The sequence below is a fragment of the Xenopus laevis genome, chromosome 4L (genome assembly GCF_017654675.1).
Source record: "Xenopus laevis strain J_2021 chromosome 4L, Xenopus_laevis_v10.1, whole genome shotgun sequence".
Lineage (NCBI taxonomy): Eukaryota > Metazoa > Chordata > Amphibia > Anura > Pipidae > Xenopus > Xenopus laevis.
Genome location: NC_054377.1, coordinates 128951847 through 128971246, shown reverse-complemented (window position 1 = coordinate 128971246; position 19400 = coordinate 128951847). Strand labels below are relative to the sequence as shown.

General features: G+C 41.5%; 1 protein-coding gene across 5 annotated transcripts in view; it reads right to left on the bottom strand.

Annotated features, from left to right (window-relative positions):
• Nucleotides 1-983: 983 nt before the first annotated feature.
• cntn4.L (contactin 4 L homeolog) overlaps nt 984-19400 on the bottom strand; it is a 208761-nt gene continuing 190344 nt past the window's right edge. For 4 of the 5 annotated variants that reach the window (XM_041590793.1, XM_041590794.1, XM_041590792.1 and 1 more), the window contains exons 10-23: nt 18939-19068; nt 17297-17447; nt 13792-13919; nt 13533-13708; nt 12976-13096; nt 12352-12510; nt 9221-9370; nt 7997-8067; nt 7571-7805; nt 6327-6442; nt 5624-5810; nt 4378-4490; nt 3669-3837; nt 984-3154 (exon numbers count right to left, since the gene is read on the bottom strand). In XM_041590793.1, the coding sequence (XP_041446727.1) occupies nt 3054-3154; nt 3669-3837; nt 4378-4490; nt 5624-5810; nt 6327-6442; nt 7571-7805; nt 7997-8067; nt 9221-9370; nt 12352-12510; nt 12976-13096; nt 13533-13708; nt 13792-13919; nt 17297-17447; nt 18939-19068 (2007 nt within the window). In that variant the 3' untranslated portion in view covers nt 984-3053. Of the gene's footprint in view, nt 3155-3657; nt 3838-4377; nt 4491-5623; nt 5811-6326; nt 6443-7570; nt 7806-7996; nt 8068-9220; nt 9371-12351; nt 12511-12975; nt 13097-13532; nt 13709-13791; nt 13920-17296; nt 17448-18938; nt 19069-19400 lie in introns of all 5 variants that reach the window. The other variant, XM_041590795.1, reaches the window with a different exon arrangement.

Below are 19400 nucleotides of genomic sequence, written 5' to 3'. Positions count from 1 at the left end.
ACTGGAGTAGGAAAGATTAGTGAAGCAAAATGGTCATAAAAAGAATGTCATAGTCACAAAAACCTCACTCCAGATTGTATATACAGTGTTTTGTTCCCTTTGTTGTTCCATTTTAATTTTTAATTCAGTGTATTCATTTAGTTGGTAAGCTTTCAGGTTATTAAAGGGGAACTCCAGCTTCCAAACCAAAATTTGATAAAGAGGTCCACATAACACAGAAACCCCTAATATAGCCATCACAGTTACCTGTTTCTTCAAAAAGTATGAATAAAAGCTTTTTTCTATGCTGAAATCGAGCTGGCTGTTGATACAAAGTAACAGTAGTCAGCCAGCTCAGCAAAGTAGTCAGACAGATTCAAGTCTGAATATTTTTTAATTCATACAAAGATAAGTGAGCCTGGTGCACCCAGAGCACTAATAACTGCCCAGGTGCTGGAACAAAGAATTGTATAATCAACGAAGGAACTTCTTAGTGTTTATTCAACGTTTTGGCTCATGAACGCGAGCCGTCCTCAGGAAGTCTCGCGTTCATGAGCCGAAACGTTGAATAAACACTAAGAAGTTTTTTTCACAAGACCCATGAGTGCGGACTTTTCCTTCATTGAATATTTTTTAATTCATGTATATTGCAAAGTTGCTTGAAATTATGTTTACTTTTCAAAAAGCTCAAGTTATGTTTGTGTGGAGTTCCCCTTTAACGCCAAGATGGTATTCAATTCGAGGCAACACCAATGTTTTTGGACCAAGTTGGCGTAAAAAATCTGGAACATAAATGATGAATTTGTTTATGAAATTTGTGTTAGATGAATTTTATGGTGTAGGCAAACATTTTTCTCGGCTCTAATTCCAGTTTTGGGATAACTCCACCTCTATGGGTTTTCCCCCCACACTGCATAGAGCTGGTAACCTGTAAGCATCATCAAAAACTGACCTTGATGGACGTTTGTGACTTTAGCAGAAGATAAATATACTTCACATTCATATAGCGAAAAACATATGCAACTTTTTAATTTAAAGAAAAAGTTTTTTGCATCAACAGCAGCTGAAAAGTCCATTTCCTCCTCCACTAAGCCTTATTCTCTATCACGACACCATTGATACGTAAAGGAAAAAAAAACTCTAGTTAAGGAACATCTTGCTCCTATGCGAGAGATTATGTAGTAACATTCATAAATATTTATTTCATTTTTTTTTGCTTTTAAGGAACAAAAGAGATTAAAAGTACATGTGATGACTGAGGGAGAACACTTTGTTTGCACTTGAGACATTTTTTTAAGCAGATCTGTTGGTATAATGAAAAAAATTACTACACAACAACTGTAGTGGATGTTTAATAATGGTATTTAATCTTTAATATTAATTGTTTTGCAGTTGTTTATCTGTGAGCTGCTCAACCTAACATTTACAAACATCACGCTCATGCTGTGAGTCGCTGACACATTTCTCCTGATCTAATTGGATGATTCCAGAGATTTGTCCCACTGACACACAGCATGGTTAAGTTGTTCATAGGAGCAAAGGTTGAGGAATCACATCAATAAACCCTTTATATCTGAAAAGCAGGGTTGCCACCAGTCCGGTTTTGGCCCGGACAGCCCAGTTTTTGAAGGGCTGTCTGGGTCAAACCTGCCTGGTTTTCCAAATTAGGAAAACTGGGCAGGATTTCCTATGATTGCCTCAGTGTGCAATTGCAGCATCACAGCCCCACCCCTGATCTCATGATCAATCCCATGTCGTGCCCCACCCCCCATTACATCACAGCCTGGAGTTAGATGGGCTAAAAGGTGGCAAACCTACCGAAAAGACATAAAAAAAATTGTGGAAAAAAATGATTAAACATCCACAACAGTTTTGGTGCATGTTTATTGACAGTTCTCCTTTAAGCCATTTCTTGATGTGTTTTGGAATTGCCTTACAATAGGAGGTCAGGCATAGCTTCCTGTTATGAAGGACTGGAAGTGATACGTACAATAGTAAGACACTTTGTCCCAAAGAATCAGCAAATAACTAACTTTCTTAGTTAATTAATGGCAGAAAAAATATATATATATATTTCGCAAAGGTACTAAATTCTCATTCATATTATAGCAACTTGTGCTTATGCTATACTTTCCCTTTAACAACCCCCCTAGGCTCAATGATATATTTCATACATTTGTTTTTAGCTGAAACAATTACAACTTTCTCTATCCTTGAGATTTACATCTCACTGAACTTGACTTGTCACTTCATCGGACCAAAGGGCGCCTAGGGACCTAGAGCCCCGTAAACACAGATACTTCTATTGAGCAGGCTCCTACCCTCCTTGCCCTGTTTATTCTACAGCTGGAAATTATATATGACTGACGTTCCCAGAGAAGAAACCAAACTAAGGCCCTTGTTTCACTCAAACATTAAAGGTTTTTGTGGCCCTTTCTGCAGAAGGACCAGACCAGAGAACCTGTGGTGCACACAAGCTTGCTGGAAAACATTGTTTATGACATCATTTTTAATTTAACAACACTCCTTCTTTGAAAAGGGATCAGGGCGTGTGAAACAGATCGGAAGAGTGCAACATATAAAAGATGCCCATCCCAGGGTAATAAACTTATTTAAGGCAGGGATCTCCATCCTGTGGCTCAGACAGCACCTGCTGCTTCTGAACTCCAACTCTCAGCAAGGACCACCGGGATGCTAAGGGTCGGAGTTCAGGAAGACCACGGGCTAGTTATCCCTGGGTAAGACTGAAAGGACAGAAGAGAATCATATGAGTCACCTGCAGCATTTTACAGCAAAAAACGTATATATCTACATCATGTTAACTTTAAAAAACTCTATAAAACACTAGATATATAATAATAAAAAATATGCATATACGGCATGTAAACTGCTTTGGTAACATCGTATTCCAGATGTCGTCAGTGCATAAGATCCTCCCCGTAGGGAGAGGAGGAAGCTCAGAAGCTGAGGGAAATCTCAGGATATTCCATATGGAGCCGTCACTTGTAGAGCAGAACTGGTGTCCATTCTCCAGGAATAAGATGGGCTTCTCTACGAGTCTGAGAGGCTCGAGGTCATAAACTGGAGCGCGCAGTGAGGGAGATCATTAGGGTGCTAATGGCAGATAAGGTGCAGGCATTGGACGTGGAAGCACCTGATCCTTGTGCATAAGCGTCTAAGGGATGAGAAGGGTGCAGTCAGATTTAGTGAGTATTTGGGAGATCACATCTATATCTATAATGTCTTGTCATTGTGTTGTGTCTCCATCAATGAGCCAATCCTTTTTCTCTCAACTCATGGTATGGTTTTCCTAAACCAATCTTATATGGGGGTTCATGACCCTATTACTTGTGTCTTTAACTTAATGCATGGATAGCATGTGCCAGTCATGTTTCTCAGTGGGTATTAAGTACCTTTTACTGATGTACTTAACAGCCTTACACCTGGTATCATCTTAATGTTTATTATATCTTTATTCTAGGACAACAGAACATAGAGCTGCCATTTATCTCTTTTTTATGTTGACCACCTGTACTGCACTTGTAAAGCTCTATAACAAAACCCTTTAGTGGGTAAATGCCTTGTACATGCTCCTGATCCATGTGTCCACTACCTTTCCCACTATTAGAAGGTCACTTACTGCTCCTATGCTACAGGCTTACAGCTACAGGTTCTCACCGCCCACTCACTGGATATCCGAGGGATGCGGATTGGTTCACTGCTGCTGCCGTCTCCTCCTTCACTGATGGTTCGGATCTCAATGATGTAGTCCTCATCATATGGCAAGGACAGCTCCACTGATGTCTGATTGGTCTCGATCACAGATGCTCCACCTGGCCTGTTCCACCTATAGAGAACCTGCAGGCAAGTGCAAGTCCTTTGATTGACAACACTTCAAATGCAACAAGACACTGGGGCAGATTCAGTTTGATATGAAAAATATATCTTCTGGGTGGAGTTTTCACATGATACCCCAAAATATACATTATGCACATTGAACTGACTCTAGTTCACTGCTGGGAAGCGTCATAAAGTTGTATATATATTTCACAGAATAATTGAGAGGCCAGATAAACGTTCATGAACAGCCAGATACTACTATACATATACAATATTAGCAACAGGCATAGGCTTTCTCTACTACCCACTTACTGACTTCATGTAATCATGACCATAAAATATTTGGGTTATTGGAAAATAGGCTTATAACAAGGTCATTAAGTAATGGTCCAAATGGAAATAGTCAAGGCTGGCTACCCATGCTATAAACCCACCACCAGGCAGGACTAGATTAACTAATACATGCAATGGATCAAGTAATACATCTCTTGCTATCCGGTGGCAAAAAAACATCAATGTGCATCAATAGCACTTATAAAAACCAATTAACTTTCTTACTCTGTAACCTTTAACCTCGGACTCATCTTCCTGCGCTGTCACCTGGTCCCAGTTTAGGATAATTTTGGAGTTTGAGGAGTTCCAGATGATATTTCCTGGTGGCTGACTTGGAGCTGTGGGTGGAACAAGTGAAATAAGGTTATTATGGAGGGCAAGGTCACAGAAAACTCTAGGATTCTATAAAAGGTACCAATTAACCAGGGGTCAGACATTGGCCATCCAGATATTGCTGATCTAATATTCCCAGAAATTTTGGTTCAACAACAGCTGAAGTCTCACATCTGCACATTCTTATTGTAAAACTCAAAGTGGTCCTATCAGAGGGGTGTTCGGAGGGGATAATTGCTTTGTGACCCAAGATTTGGTTTATAATCATTTAAACATATTCATTTTAACCACTATTTTCTATTGTTGAAATACATTTTGCTACATTAAATATTATAATAAAGACTGACCCTGAACAGAACATGGACTCATTATTTCCTACCCTGTTAGAGAGTGTAAAACCCAGCAATGCAAAAAGATAAATGGGTTGTGGCTATATGTGTCAATTACCAACTGTTTTGGATCATTTTTAATGCCTTTTCTTAGCAACAAAGGCACTGTGAATGCAAAACTGAGCTTTAAATCTTTCAGTCATTCCATGTTCAGGACTATTTTTCATTTTCTTCTGGCGAAAGACTCAGGAGTATGTACTGTAGCAACAGGTGGAAATATTGATCATGGCCTAGTAACCCATAGCAACCAATCAGCAGGTAGAAGTCACAGTCAGCTAGATTTAAATGATGAAAAGAAGCATCTACTAGTTTTAGGTTACTATACCAGAATTACCTGACCCTTGCCCACCCATTATGTTCTGTACCCAAACAGTGTATATGGCCAAATTAATGAATCCACTGGTGTTGGGAGAGAGAGGGTGCAGAGAAATAAAATGGAAGCATTAACGTCCCATTTAAAGTCTCAAAGTCTGCACCTGTTCCCATGGAGCTAACATGGTGCCATTGGCAGTCATACCCAACAGGTCCCACATGTTTCGTGCTGACCCATGCATCCCTACATCAACCTTGTCCATGCTACTACATTTATACTATAAAAAACCAAGCAGTGCTGCAAAATAATATGCAGAGAAACAAATTATATGTACAGAGAAGCAAATTATATGTACAAATTATATATCTTTGGTCCCAGATGCCATCATAAACCCTGCACCCTTCAGTTACACGTGGTTTGTTTCCTACAGACGTACGTGGTTTCCTGGTGGTCACATTAACAGTAGTGCTGGCTGGGCCGGTCCCTGCACTGTTGTAGGCCCGTACATTTAGATGGTACAGGGTATGGCCCTGAAGATGGCTCAGTTTGGTGGAGGTTTGATTTCCTAGAGTCCGAAGCTTGCGGGCATTCTGCTCCTTTTCATTTTGCTTCCAGTAACGGACCTAACAAGCAAGTAATGCTACAAATGTTAGAAAAACTGTTCTGCATTACACTGGAAATTGGTGCTGGAACCTGTAGTTCAGAAACATCAAGGATGGATAATAAAGGCAACATTGCTTGGTAAAACTTTTTGCCCAGCTCACCAGGACCAGTGTCTTATTTGATTTAAGAAGATCATCTAAATACATCATGACTGCTGTGGGTACCCAGAAACCTGTTATTCCTTCACTTGATTATCAGTAGAGGCATAAATACATTTTTTTCACCAAACAGTTGCTGACATTTTATTCTACCCTCTTCCCTAACAGGGCTATAGCTTTTAATACGGCATGGTCAGTTGTCCTTACCAGCTTTTGTATATTTTCTTATCAGTCTATGTTTTCCTATGCAAATAATGGGGCTGCTATGTTGTGATATAAGATAACAAAGGACCAGTGGCAACACTTATTATAGTTGGGCTGTGCAAAAGGGTTTCTAAACAAGTAACAAAGTACAGGTTTATATATGACATGTGCTACCTCATAACCTTGAATCCTTCCTTTGCTGAGGCTCCCAGGGACAGCTATCCATGACATCTCAATGTCCCATGCAGTCAGACTCCGAGAAAAGACCCCTGCTGGGGCCCGGCCTGGCTCTGTAGTAAAGGATGAACAAGTATTTTGTACAAGCTGACCAGTCACAGTTAAGGAGTGTCAGAAGAGCAATATCAGAATCATGCATTCACACAATATAGAGCAACCTTTGCATAGTGCACCCACAATAGCCAATTAGAGGATACTCTACATAAGACAAATTGTAGGACCACATAGCCCTAGGTAATAGAGCAGGAGATGGTAACCCGTGGCTCTCCAGATGATGTTTGACTGCCACTACCAATGGCTGCCCATTGGAATAGTGGAAGCAGTAACACAACAACAAGTGGAGGTTTGTAAGTTACCCATGCCAAGGGTTGCCATCAGTGGGGGTACTCATGGCCATCAATCATGGGGCCTATGGTAGAGAGTGTCCAGAAGAGATGCAAAGTTGTTAGCTAAGGATCATGCAGGGGGTGGAGCTTATAGCGGAATAGGTAAGGTTTGGGTGGATCATGAGTTGGGTATTTGGCATGAAGGGGCATTGCCATGCATGCACAGGGCTTTTAATTTTTTTTCATTGCGGCCCCATTCTGTTTATTGTCAGGGCCCACCTCCAACAAGGCCAGGGTTACTGGTGGGCTAATAACTGTGATTCCAGAAGGCGACCCTGTCCATGCCTAAACTTAAGAATTCATAGATAAGTGCATACGAAGCAATATGTTATATGTACCCAAGGCTTGTTTGTTTTATTAGTTCATACACATTAGAGATACATTCGTCATATGCTGTGTGTAACTACAGAAGAAGCAGACCAGGCCCGGACTATGGGTTCTGGCAAATGCCAGAGGGGCTGCTGTAAGATGCCATAGACACTCACTATTTAGTGGGCTGGTGGGGCTGTTTGGGCCTCTGTGTGGCCTGTTGGGGCCTCTGGGTACCTGAAATGCCAGGGCCTATTTTGATAGTCCAGACCTGAAACAGACCCTGTGGTTGCAGGGGGGCCATGCAAAGAAGAGTGCCCATTGAGGCCCTAATTATTTAGCAATTTCAATATATTAGAGTAAAATTGGTAAACTTAGCAACATTTTAGATCAATAACTTGATTTGCTGGAGCCCAGTAACATCTAGTTACGCCACTGCTCATATGATTTCTTTAGTGTTATATGGCTAAGACACTGTATACATACCTTCCTCTGCAGAGTACACTACAGTCAATGGACTGAAAGGTCCTTCTCCTTTGTTGTTGTACACTCCAACCTTGACTTCATACGGGGAGAAAGGCGGGAGACTCTCATTTCTGTAAATGTATCGGGAAGAGTCGGCTGATGCCACCACCGTCTGCATCCAACTAATAGTTCCGAATGGACGGAACGCGACTACATACCCAAACCCTCCGCCATTCTGCAACTCCTCTGGTACAGGCTGCAGGGAAGTCATAATTGTTCTTAAATAAGAAGGATGGCATGGACAGGAACACCTACATCATGCATGGCAGCACACACATAAATCAAAATACTAATCAGTGTCTTCATGCTTCATGGTCACACCTTCACTACTTGACACCACACACTCACGGCACAGACATATGACAACACCATGTTTATGGCTCTCACCTCCCATGTGATGACAAGCTCACCCTTACTGCCTCCTCCTCCACTGACATTGGCAGGGGTCACCTCAGGCACTGCCAAACAGAGCAGTGGATCAGAGATGGGGAAGTGAGCAGGAGACAAGGCAGATACAGAGAGAACATTGCAGGCACTAATGTAAATAGACAAGCACTGACACACATTGCTAAGATGGCACTGAGTGTATGAGAAAGACAGAGTGCAAAGCAGGAGAAACATAATGCTATTTGTCTACTTCTAATCTCCCCGTTGTCAGTGTTTCAGCTCCAAGAGAAGCTTCTTTGTCAAGGAGATTAAATTCGGAAAATAAATCCTTCACTTGATACAGGGGAGCAGTGTTCTGCATAGCTGCCTACAGTTCCAACTGCACTGGCGAGGAAGGTACCTGGCAGATGTACATTATATACAGTATACATACAGTATATGAATATATATTCCTTTTCTGAGTTCATTTATCTCATGTAACCTCACCAGTAAGTTCCATCCTTAGGAAGTAATATATAAAGACAACAACATGTCTCCACTTATGTACCCCTCCTCAAAGGTTTTTGTAGAGATATTAAAGGGTGCAGTGGGAATTATTGGCAAAGGTATTATTATTTCTATTCTTTATTTATTCAAGACATACCTGAGGATAGGGACAGTGTTGAGTTATTAAGAATAGGAGGTTTAGTACCTGAGTAGAGGCATTATATTGGGTAATCATAAAGTGCAGATGCTATACCAGGGGTAGGGGCCCTGATCAATATTAACTGGGTGCAGTACCTAAGGTGAGGCAAGGTGCTGTCATATCAGTAACTACAGAGCCATTACCCCATGGCAGGCACAGTGTTGGGGATGTAGGAAGTGGAGACCAAGGCAGGCACAGTATGGAGTATTAGTAAGTGGAGGTGCAGTAACTGGAGGCAGACATAGTCTAGGGGTGTTTAGATGGAAATACAGCACCTGGCAAAACACTAGGGTATTAGTAACTGTAGGTACAGTACTTGAAGGCAGGCAAATAACTGGGGTATTAATATGGAGAAGTACTGGCAGTGACCAGCTCATTCCCAGTTCATAAAGCATAAAGTAAATTGATGAATGGTTATGACTACAGAGTCCAGTAGATCCAGTATGGCAATGTATGGAAATGCTGCATATGGATTTAATAGGATATGCAAGCGTGGTTACCATGTTCTGGGTATATACATAATGCCCCATGTTACTCACTTGCTTCCTCTGTCCTCCTCTTGTCTGATGGGGGGCTGGGCTCTCCAATGCCAATCTCATTGATAGCAATGACACGGAACTCATACTCCACCCAAGGGCTCAGCCCAATCACAGCGGCTGAGAATGATTTTCCATCCACCACTTCATGAACTACCAGAGAGAAAGGATTTGTAATTGTTACATAGAATCCAGTGCATGTAATTTCCCACAATCATACATGACACCTCATCTCCAACCTGTTGTAAATAATGAGAGCAAGACAGGGTCATGCCTTTGACTGCCCTTGTACAAGCCCCTGTCCTCCTTTATACTATACTACTAGACGCAGACAGTGCTGTTTACAAAGTAAGGTGCAACTCTTTGTGCTACACATATGGCAACCAAATTTTATAACACGGCACCGTGCTACCAATTTTTTGCACCTTGCCTGATTTTTATAAATGAGCCCCATTATCTATGCCTTAGTGTGTTACAAACAGAAACATATTAGCCCGCAGATTCCTAGAACGAGGCTGTCGCTTAGCATGTACTGTATCCCGATGTGGAATGTTCCATCTGTTGAACAGAATAATGTCAGTATGGTGCCTGCCAAGCTACAGATGATGCAAAACAAAATGTATCTATCTATTTGGCTGAGATGGCTCACAGAGTCTAACCACATTGTTCCATTTAAACTTAAAAACTCATTATCACACCTTTTTCCTTTGGAAATCTAGGATTTATTTTTTCAATTACTCTTTCTCTAGAAAGTCCTTGGTGCTCCATCTGCAGACTCCATGCTATGTCGGATATATAATATATATATTATATATTTTCGTTCTCTTTATCGTATGCAGCCTTTTTCTTTCTCTCTCTGCGTTGGTGTTCTTTTGACCATTTATATTATTTCAGCTCATTCCTACATTTATGTTTAGTACAATCATAGACCATTATTGTCTACCTCTACAATAGTTCATTGCGAACCTGCAGGATAAAGTTAAAAATAGAATGCAGAGCATTCTAAACCTCATAGGTTTCTCCTGGCATACTGCACAGAACAAATACGTAATTATGTAACTATCACATTCACAGCTTGATAAATAAAATACTTCACACCTTAAGTCTACCAGAAAATCATATAAAAATTAAACAAACCCAATAGTCTGATTTTGCTTCCAAGAAGGATTACTTATATCTTAGCTTGGATCAAGCACAAGGTACTGTTAGATTATTACAGAGAAAAAGGAAATCTTTTTTTTTTTTAAATTTGGATTTTTGGATAAAATAAAGTCTATGGGAGATGACCTTTCTGTAATTCCGAGCTTTCTGGATAACAGGTTTCCGGATAATGGATCCCATACCTGTACATTGTAAACCTGGTCTTGATTCTGCTAATAAGGGACTATAAGAAAAACACTTTACTTATATATTTTTTGACTGTGAAGTTGACCTGAGACAGTGGGAGGAACTTTTCAATTCTCAACGTTCACTGCCAGATGTTGAAGCACAAACAGGATCTCCTGGTCTATTCTTAAGAAAAGATGAATATCTTGTTTGTCTGAGCCCTCCTGCAGGAGGGATAATCAATCCACCAACCTTCTTTTAAATCCAATTTGCTTGGTTTCAGCCTTAATAGTTTTCTGTTACCTGCGTTCTAAGCCTGAGGCAAAGGGAAGTGATGATCGGTGTCTTTTCCCCCTTAATTGTTCCCAAGCAATCTGGGAAAGGAACATTTTGTTCATGCAGAACCAAATAAAAGAACTACACCTGTGTAGACAATAGGACTCTGCAAATCCAAATGCTAAATATGGAAATGGCCATAGACAGAAAAAACATCATTCAGGGTGATTATTGTTTGTTAATTTTTTTTATTGTTATAGATTTTTCTTATTGTTTTTGAGTTCCCTCAGCCTAACATTTTAGCTTCCTCCAATGTAACGACTCAATCAGTCTGGCAGCAGGGGGTTCCAAAAGGTGACTCAAACTGGACTTAAAGTGTGTTTCCTTAGGGAAATCACTGCCTGACTTACTGTATGCTCCTTCAGCCTGGTAATATTTCCCTTGTCAAACAACTGATTCATTTGGTCAGGGACTCACAGCATGAATCAATTGGCTGTGTGTGGGAAAATATTGTTACATGGAAGAAGCTTATAAAAATCATATTATATTTATGTAGTGACAATTTGCACAAGGGCTGTTACACATAGAAACCAAACGAATCATGCAAAAAGGGATAAACCTACTTTTAATAGTGTTGAGCCAAAAAAATACAATGTTTTGTGGGCGTAAACAAGCACACCCCTCAAAAATTGTTTTTTTTGGACACTATTAAACGCAGGTTTATCCTTTTTTGCATTATACATGTGCTATAGGGGTGCGGTCCCCCTATACCCTATTTTGAACATTTGGAGAGGCCAGGGGAAATTCCCTAACCGGCAAAAATTCGCCAGCAATGTCTGCTAAAGTGCGAAGTTGTGTCCAGGACGCTGAACGCTGGTGAACTTTCGCTAGAGAAGATTCGACTGGCTTTAGAGTGCGAAGCAACGCTAGCGTCTATCTCCTTCACTAGCGAAGTGACGTCTGCGCCTGTTTGGAAGTTCCGAAATGAAGTCACGCTGGCAAATTTTCGCTAGCGTTAGTCACTTCGCCTCTTTGGGGAATCTGCCCCCAGGTGTATGTGTTATCGAAAAAATTTGGCACATAGAAACCTAATCAGCAATTCATTTCAATCAGTCGATTAAGAAAGGCAACAGTGGCGTAACAAGAGGGTGCCGGGACCACCATGAAAAAAATCTTTGGAGTGGCCTAGTGTGTATAGAAGTCTTGAAAGTTATCCCCCCCACCTACTAGCAAACTATTTAGAGAAAAAAGCGACTGGAATGGGGGGAATTACTGTGTTATAAAGGAAGTCAACTCATGGTATGGGCCCCCCTATCCCCTGGGCACCCCCACGACCACATGGTCTGCTTCATCTATAGTTACACCACTGTAAAGGAATAAAAGCAACATTTAATTGTTTCCATGGGTAACACCATTGGTGAAACTTACACTAGACAATGCACCCACAGTAGACAATGTGTATGTAGTGTTCTCTTTCACATACAATATTAAACTCAGTTTCTTTTTAGAACTCCCAATGCTTTCACATGTACCTGTGCTGACTGCCTGCCACCCCACTGAAAAGGGGGTCCGAGCCTGTACCGAGTACATGATGATGGGGCTGTGGTTGTCCACTCCAGGCATCCAGGATAACTGAGCCTTTGTGTCTGTGATCTCTTCCACGGTGAGAGCATCTGGTGGCCCAGGAGGACCTAAGAAGAAAGCACAGTGGGTGACGAACAGTGTTCTCCGCTGTGAAACATCCAACTCTTTCCATAGAAGGGCTGCAATTTATAACTCTCTAATTCAGTGATGATGCGGGGGCTCGCCGCTCTCCTGCTCAAGGATACACTGCCCTGCTACTTAGCAATGACACAGTGATACACTACCTTAATGCTTAGCCCTGACACAGTGATACACTGCCCTACTGCTAAACAATAATACACTGATACAGTACCTAACAATTCACAATAACGCAATGACACACTGTCCTCCCTCTCTGACCATTGCGTGCTTTCATTTTACTGGATAATAATTTTGTCTGCCTACACATCCCACTAGCACCCGCCTCTATATCCAGTAACCATTTATTGTCACTCCAAACTCCAAATTGTCAAGCAAACTCTTTCTCCCTTCTGCAGCCCATTGCAAAATCTAGAAATGTACATGAACTGTACCTCTCACAATGAGATCTGCTCCGGCAGACAGTTTGTCAACACTCGTGTGGACAAGACAGATATATTTCCCAGCATGCTTCAGCTGGATGCTTCTGATCATTAAATCGCCTGCTGAGTCCTGCTGATAAGTAGAGAAAGGGCAAATAAGGACATTACCAAGGTTTAAGCATAGACATACAGATTGTCCCTGCTCCCTTCACATATACAGGAGTGTCAACCACTACATTCTGTGTTGAGGGAACACAGAAAAATAAGAAATCTTTGTTTCAGCTGTTGGACAACAACACCACCCACTGAAAGTAAGCTGCAGCAGCTGAAGGATCCAATATTTTTGTCCCAACAATGGCAATTATGTTTTGCAAAGAAACATTTAATGCTACAAATGGACAAATCTTAAACAGGTTCAGGGTGATGATAATTACTGGGCCAGAGGGCAGTTATCATAGAGCTACTGTAGACAAGTTCCTCAACCTCAAAAGGAGGCACCACGCTTAAATTTTACATACATAAGTAGAACTATGTTTTTATATAGTCTGTGGAATCAACATTATACTTACTCCCCCCACACGTTCAAAATGCTCTCCATCTTTCTGGAAGTCGATGAGTTGCCCGTTGAAGACCCAGGAGAAGGAAATATCCAATGAATGGTCATGGGATACTTGACAGGGCAAAACAATGCTTTCGCCAACCGTGACATCCATACTCGATGGTGGCACCAGAACCTGTGTAGGGTCTGAAGAAGAGAGACAAAGCTCACCAAGATGTAAGAATCTTAGTTGTAAGAATATGAAGGGTTACAAATAGTCCTCTTCTCACCTTTGACCACCAGGGTCCCTGTGCTGCTGGCTGTTCCAAAGTGATTGCTGGCAGTGCAGGTGTAACTCCCAGCATCTGCCTTAGTCAGGTTGGAAATCTTCAAAGTCCCATCATCCAAGATTGAGTTTCTGAAATTAAAGGGGAAAGGGAGCGGTAAGATAAAAGCACCTGTATAGGTGGATAATAGAGAAGAAACAGAATGAACAAGGAGAAAGCAATATAAAAAGGAATGGAGACCTTCTATAGGTATGGGACCAAAATGCCGGATAACAGATCTTTCTGTAATTTGGATCTTCATACTTTCAAGTCTACTAGAAGATCATGTAAACATTAAATAAACCCAATAGGCTGGTTTGGGTTCCAATAAGGATTAATTATATCTTAGTTGGGATCAAGTGCAAGGTGCTGTTTTATTATTACAGAGAAAAAGGGAATCATTTTAAGAAATTTGGTTTTTAAAATGGAGTCTATGGGAGACGGACTTTCCGTAATTTGGAGCTTTCTGGATAATGGGTTTCCGGATAACGGATCCCAAAACTGTACTACCAATGTATTTTAACCAAACTGTTGAAGGTGAAACTTTCTAGAACAGGTTACAGTTTAGTTGTTTACCTGGAAAACCCCTGCCAGATAATGAAAGATAATGACTGTAGTAGTTCCGAAACAATGAACACATGTTTCTTAAAGTTGCTTTAAATCAGAAAGGCCAAACCAGCAACCCTACAGATGGAGGATTATAGCTCTTAAACAGCAGGAGGGCTGACAGCTCTATACTAGATCTCCTCCCTTTCCTTATTGTGCATTCTGTATATTGCATTTTATTATCTTGTTTCAATTCTAACACACTGTGCATACTTCAAATCTTATATAAATGAACACATGTTATGCCATACACAGCAGCAAGCACACACTGAGATGGAAGACTTGGCTGGATAAATAATACTAGAAACAGTTGCAAAAGCTGCAGAAGATCAAATGAGATGTGGAACACCAAGCCGCTGAGATAAATAGCCAACTGGGGGATTTGGGGAGATGAACTTCAAGCCACAGAGAGACTTCTTGGCAGTTAACCAAGACTAAAGGGTGTTGAGCCATGTCTGGAAAAATAAAAAGTACAGTGCAGATAAGAAAAGAACAACAAAGAGATGAGTGCCCAAGGGGATATAAAACTGAGGTGCTCACTACAGAACAGGCTAAGAACATCAAAACGTGGCATGTATTGTAGAGCAAAAGGTTTTGGAGGACTATACTCTTTCTTGGCATTCATGAAAAGAGTATAGGATGAATATCCAACATGGGCCCTCTAACTATTTATGAACTACAAAGGAAGGGTTATTGGGAGTCAATATGGGACTTATAGTTCTTATAGGGACCTATAGTTTAATAACAGCTGGAGGGGAAAGGGTATTTATTCATTTTATGCAATGAATGTTTTTTTTGTCCATTTTAACAGTATACTCATTTTTTGGTGGGCCACTGAGGTTCTACTGCATCTGAATTCCTTTTTTGTTTATCAAAAGACAAAAAGCTATAAGGGGAGATAAAGAGCAAAGCACACGGCTGGAACTCAAAGCAAAAAAAGTGGCACCTTTACTGATTTAGTTGATGTGATACAAGAAGTATAAAATGGGTCAAACCAGTTTTTTTAGGGCAAATCTTATATCAATGAATTTAGCAACTAGCAAAATGACAGGTCCCACGTCAGTAGGAGTTAGAGAGAAAGTTCAAACAGGGATTAAATATATATATAAAAAGTGCGGTGAAACACATTGGTGCTATAGTCATAAACGCATAGCCGGATCTGAACATGGTCTGAAACTGCTTTGCCTGGTTTCCCAGTAGTGATGTGCGGGTCAGGGTTTTCCTGACCCGCACCAGACCCTAACCCGCTCTGCTGCAGCCCGTGCCTGCCCGCACCCGCACTTCCGGGGTCCTTTTATAGACCCGCGCCGACCCGCCGATGACATCACAAAATGGGCGGGGCGAGCAGACGCAAGACTATAAAAACGGAACCCGGAAGTCGGATGCCGGCATTTGAAGGTGGCGGGCGGGGAGAGCAGGAGAAGAGCTCAACCCGCACCCGCGAGGAGCAGTGGAGGTCGACCCGAACCTGCGGGTATCGGGTCGGCCCGCACATCACTATTTCCCAGCATCCCCTGAAAGCCTTGCTCCCCCAGAACCCATCATACTATAGTCTCCCATGTTAGCAAAGCTTGGTGCTTTGTCAATAAGATAAAAACACTCGAATACAAAACCTCAGAAACCATGAATGGGTTAAAGAATTTGCCATGCGGTGTTAACACATACAATTAGCTAATCATTTTCATTACATAGCAGCAAGAGGCCTATTATTCCATTGGAAGGTATTTCTATGTGCTTTTTGTGCCCCCGGCCTCCAGATCCTTTGTTTGCATTTAACAGCTATTTGTGCTGTGTACTATTGTGTGTATTAACAAACCAATTTTCTTTTTATGACGCTGATTATTTCCTGCAGATATATTTTAGGCTTATTTTTAATTTATTGTTTGATTAGTTGGCGATTTCTCCCTTGGTGTTAACTTTTGCTTGCGATCGGATTCCTTACTTATAAAGGTCAAATTTGCTCAGTAGTGCTGTGTTATGGAACACTGGTACAGAGACCACCGGGATGATAACAGTTTAAGGATTCCATAAGGGAACTGAATTTATTGTGGGAGGAGGGGTAACTGTGCAATTAATACTTATGTTCCTGAACAGTTAGGCTGGCCCCTGCTGGAGGGCTCGATGAAGCTGATGATAGGGCCCATTCTGAACAGTTAGGGGCATATATATGTGTAAAACTTCAACACCTGCCTCAATGAAAATCATGGCACCATTGTGACTGGATCACACTTTTACACATTTGTGAGTTTCAGCCAACTCCTTACTGAAGTTCAATGGAACCATTGTGATTGGATGTCTGTGACTTTACTTCCCTCAAGGGTTTAAATGCCGGGGAATTTCCTACCATTTCAATTGAACTGAAGAAGCAACTCAGATGAGACGTGAGTTTGACCAAAAACCACTACAGGTATGGGATCCGTTACCCAGAAACCCGTTATCCCGAAATCTGCGAATTATGGAATGGCCGTCTCCCATAGACTTTATTTTATCCAAACAATCCACATTTATAAAAATGATTTCCTTTTTCTGTATAATAATAAAACAGTAGCTTGTATTTGATCCCAACTAAGATATAATTAATCCTTACTGGAAGCAAAACCAGTCTATTGGGTTTATTTAATGTTTTCTAGTACATTTAAAGTAGGAAGAAGTTATCCGGAAAACCTCAGGTCCGGCATAGGGTTGCCACTTGGCCGGTATGATGGTTGATCCCAATGTTATTAATAGGGAAAATAGATAAATATATAGGAAGGTTGGTATTTTTTTCCATAAAGGTGACAACCCTAGTCCCGAGAATTCTGGATACCTGTACAGCTGTTGGAGCAACATGATCTCCTGTGACTCATTAGATTTCAGTGCTCACCTGGAGCTATCCCTCAGCAGTTCCTTGCCCTTCTTCCAAGTGATGCTGGGTTTGGGAAATGCTTTAGGTTTGCACTCAATAAGGACCGAGCCCCCAACCTTACTCAAGGTGACTCTCTTTACAAACCCCTTGGAAAAGTCAGGACCCACAGCTGGTAACAAAAGCAAAATACATGAATAAATAATGATGTCAAAAAGCACATATAACTCATACAGTAACAGATCTATAGCCAGTTTACATTTTATTCGAAAGCAGTAGTTCTACCACCATTGCCCTGAATTCAAACTTCTGAATATTCAGTACAATAACCTTCAGGTTCCACTTGTGAATCGTGTCATGCTCAAATAGCCGTATAACTAATCTAGTACCCTGCATATTGCAGAATATCTCACAGCTAAAGCACCAAAGATCTACCTTTTCTACATACATTTCAAATATATTACTATGCATTTTTCAGTCTTAGGTGCAGGCCCGGATTTGCGGCAAGGCCGCATAGGCCCGGGCCTAGGGTGGCAAAAAAATAGGGGCGGCATGCCGCCCAGCTGCAATATGGGGACGTGTGCGCTGGGAAGGGGAGGTGGGGTGGGCGCTAGGACCGCGCGGCCGCCTGGTCGGACCGCGCGGCCTAGGGGCGCCCCTCATTGAAATCCGGCGCTGCTTAGGTGTTAGTTTCCCCTTAATTTGTAAAATGCTGACTATTGCAGTTTTGTACACCATTTCTCCCAGTTATGAACCACACATTAGTATATGAGCACCAGGGACTATACAACTATATATGTAGATTGCTAACTGTGTATTTCAACCGGCAGCACAGGAGGAATTATGATCACATCTCCAGGGTGTCATATTGTTCACATCACACTCCTGGCAAATTAGCACCTCCGTCAATTTGTGCAATAGGGTGGGTGCAATCTGAAGAGGTTCAGCTAATAATGAAGTTGTTTTTTTACGCGGCCATGCTGCACTGCTCACCACACATAAATAACCTCACAGTAGGAATACCAACCCTATGTCTTGTAACTTGGTGGAAATCAGGATTGATATTGTATAGGGTACACCTGATAATTGTTACATAAGTAGAGGAGGACACCCAAAAATATTTCACCCCCTTCTTTCTCACTCTGCATTCTCAACACAATCCGTGTAGGACTGGGATGTCAGGGGCCCACCAGAAAACCTCGGACCGTGGGCCCATTTTCCAAACTATTATTCCTCCTCTCCTCGCTCAACATATTTATTCTCCTAATCTTGTATATCTACTTACTATATTCTCCCATTATTACACATTTTCCCCATAAAGAATTATGAAATGACCATGAAATAGGCCAAAGGTTTAGAAGCAGGAGGACCCACTGACACCTGGGCCCACCGGGAGTTTTCCTGGAATCCCAGTGGGCCAGTCCGACACTGAACAGAAATAATTGGTTCTCTTTTTAGACCTTAGAGAGTGTGCTCCTGATACCCACTACTAGATTAGCTGCACTAGCACTCAATACAAGAACAAAAAGCAAAATACAAGTCTCTATCCCATTAGAGGATCAGCCAGAAGCCACCTCTGCTCCAGCATTCGACCTCCTGACACAGGTTTATGAACATGGGCTCACAGTAGGCATTACATTGACATAAGGGTTTATGCTCTTACCAATAACCCTCAGCTCAGCACTGGAATAAATGGTCCCGTGCTTATTTTCTGCCAAGCACTGATACATGCCGGAGTCAGAAATATTGACAGATGTGATTGTGAGGCTTCCGTGATCAATCTGTAGGCGTCCCTGCGAGACAGATGTAAAGGAATAAGCAAAAGACGAGAGGAAAGGACGGAACAGATGTGTAGTGAAATGGAACATAAAGGACAATGATGTCAGATTACTTGATGAGCTCAGTAATTAAGCCATGTTAAAATTAAGGCTACAGAGGCTTCTGCAACCACCATTTTAACTCATTCCAGGATTTAGCTTAAACAAACGTTTTTCTAATCCTCGTACCGAAATCAACCAACTGGATGTTTTCTTTCTTTGTTCTGACTACATTAAACCGGTATACGCTTATTGCCAATCGGTTGCCACACATTACAAGGTTCTGGTTCTGCACATCATTCTCCATA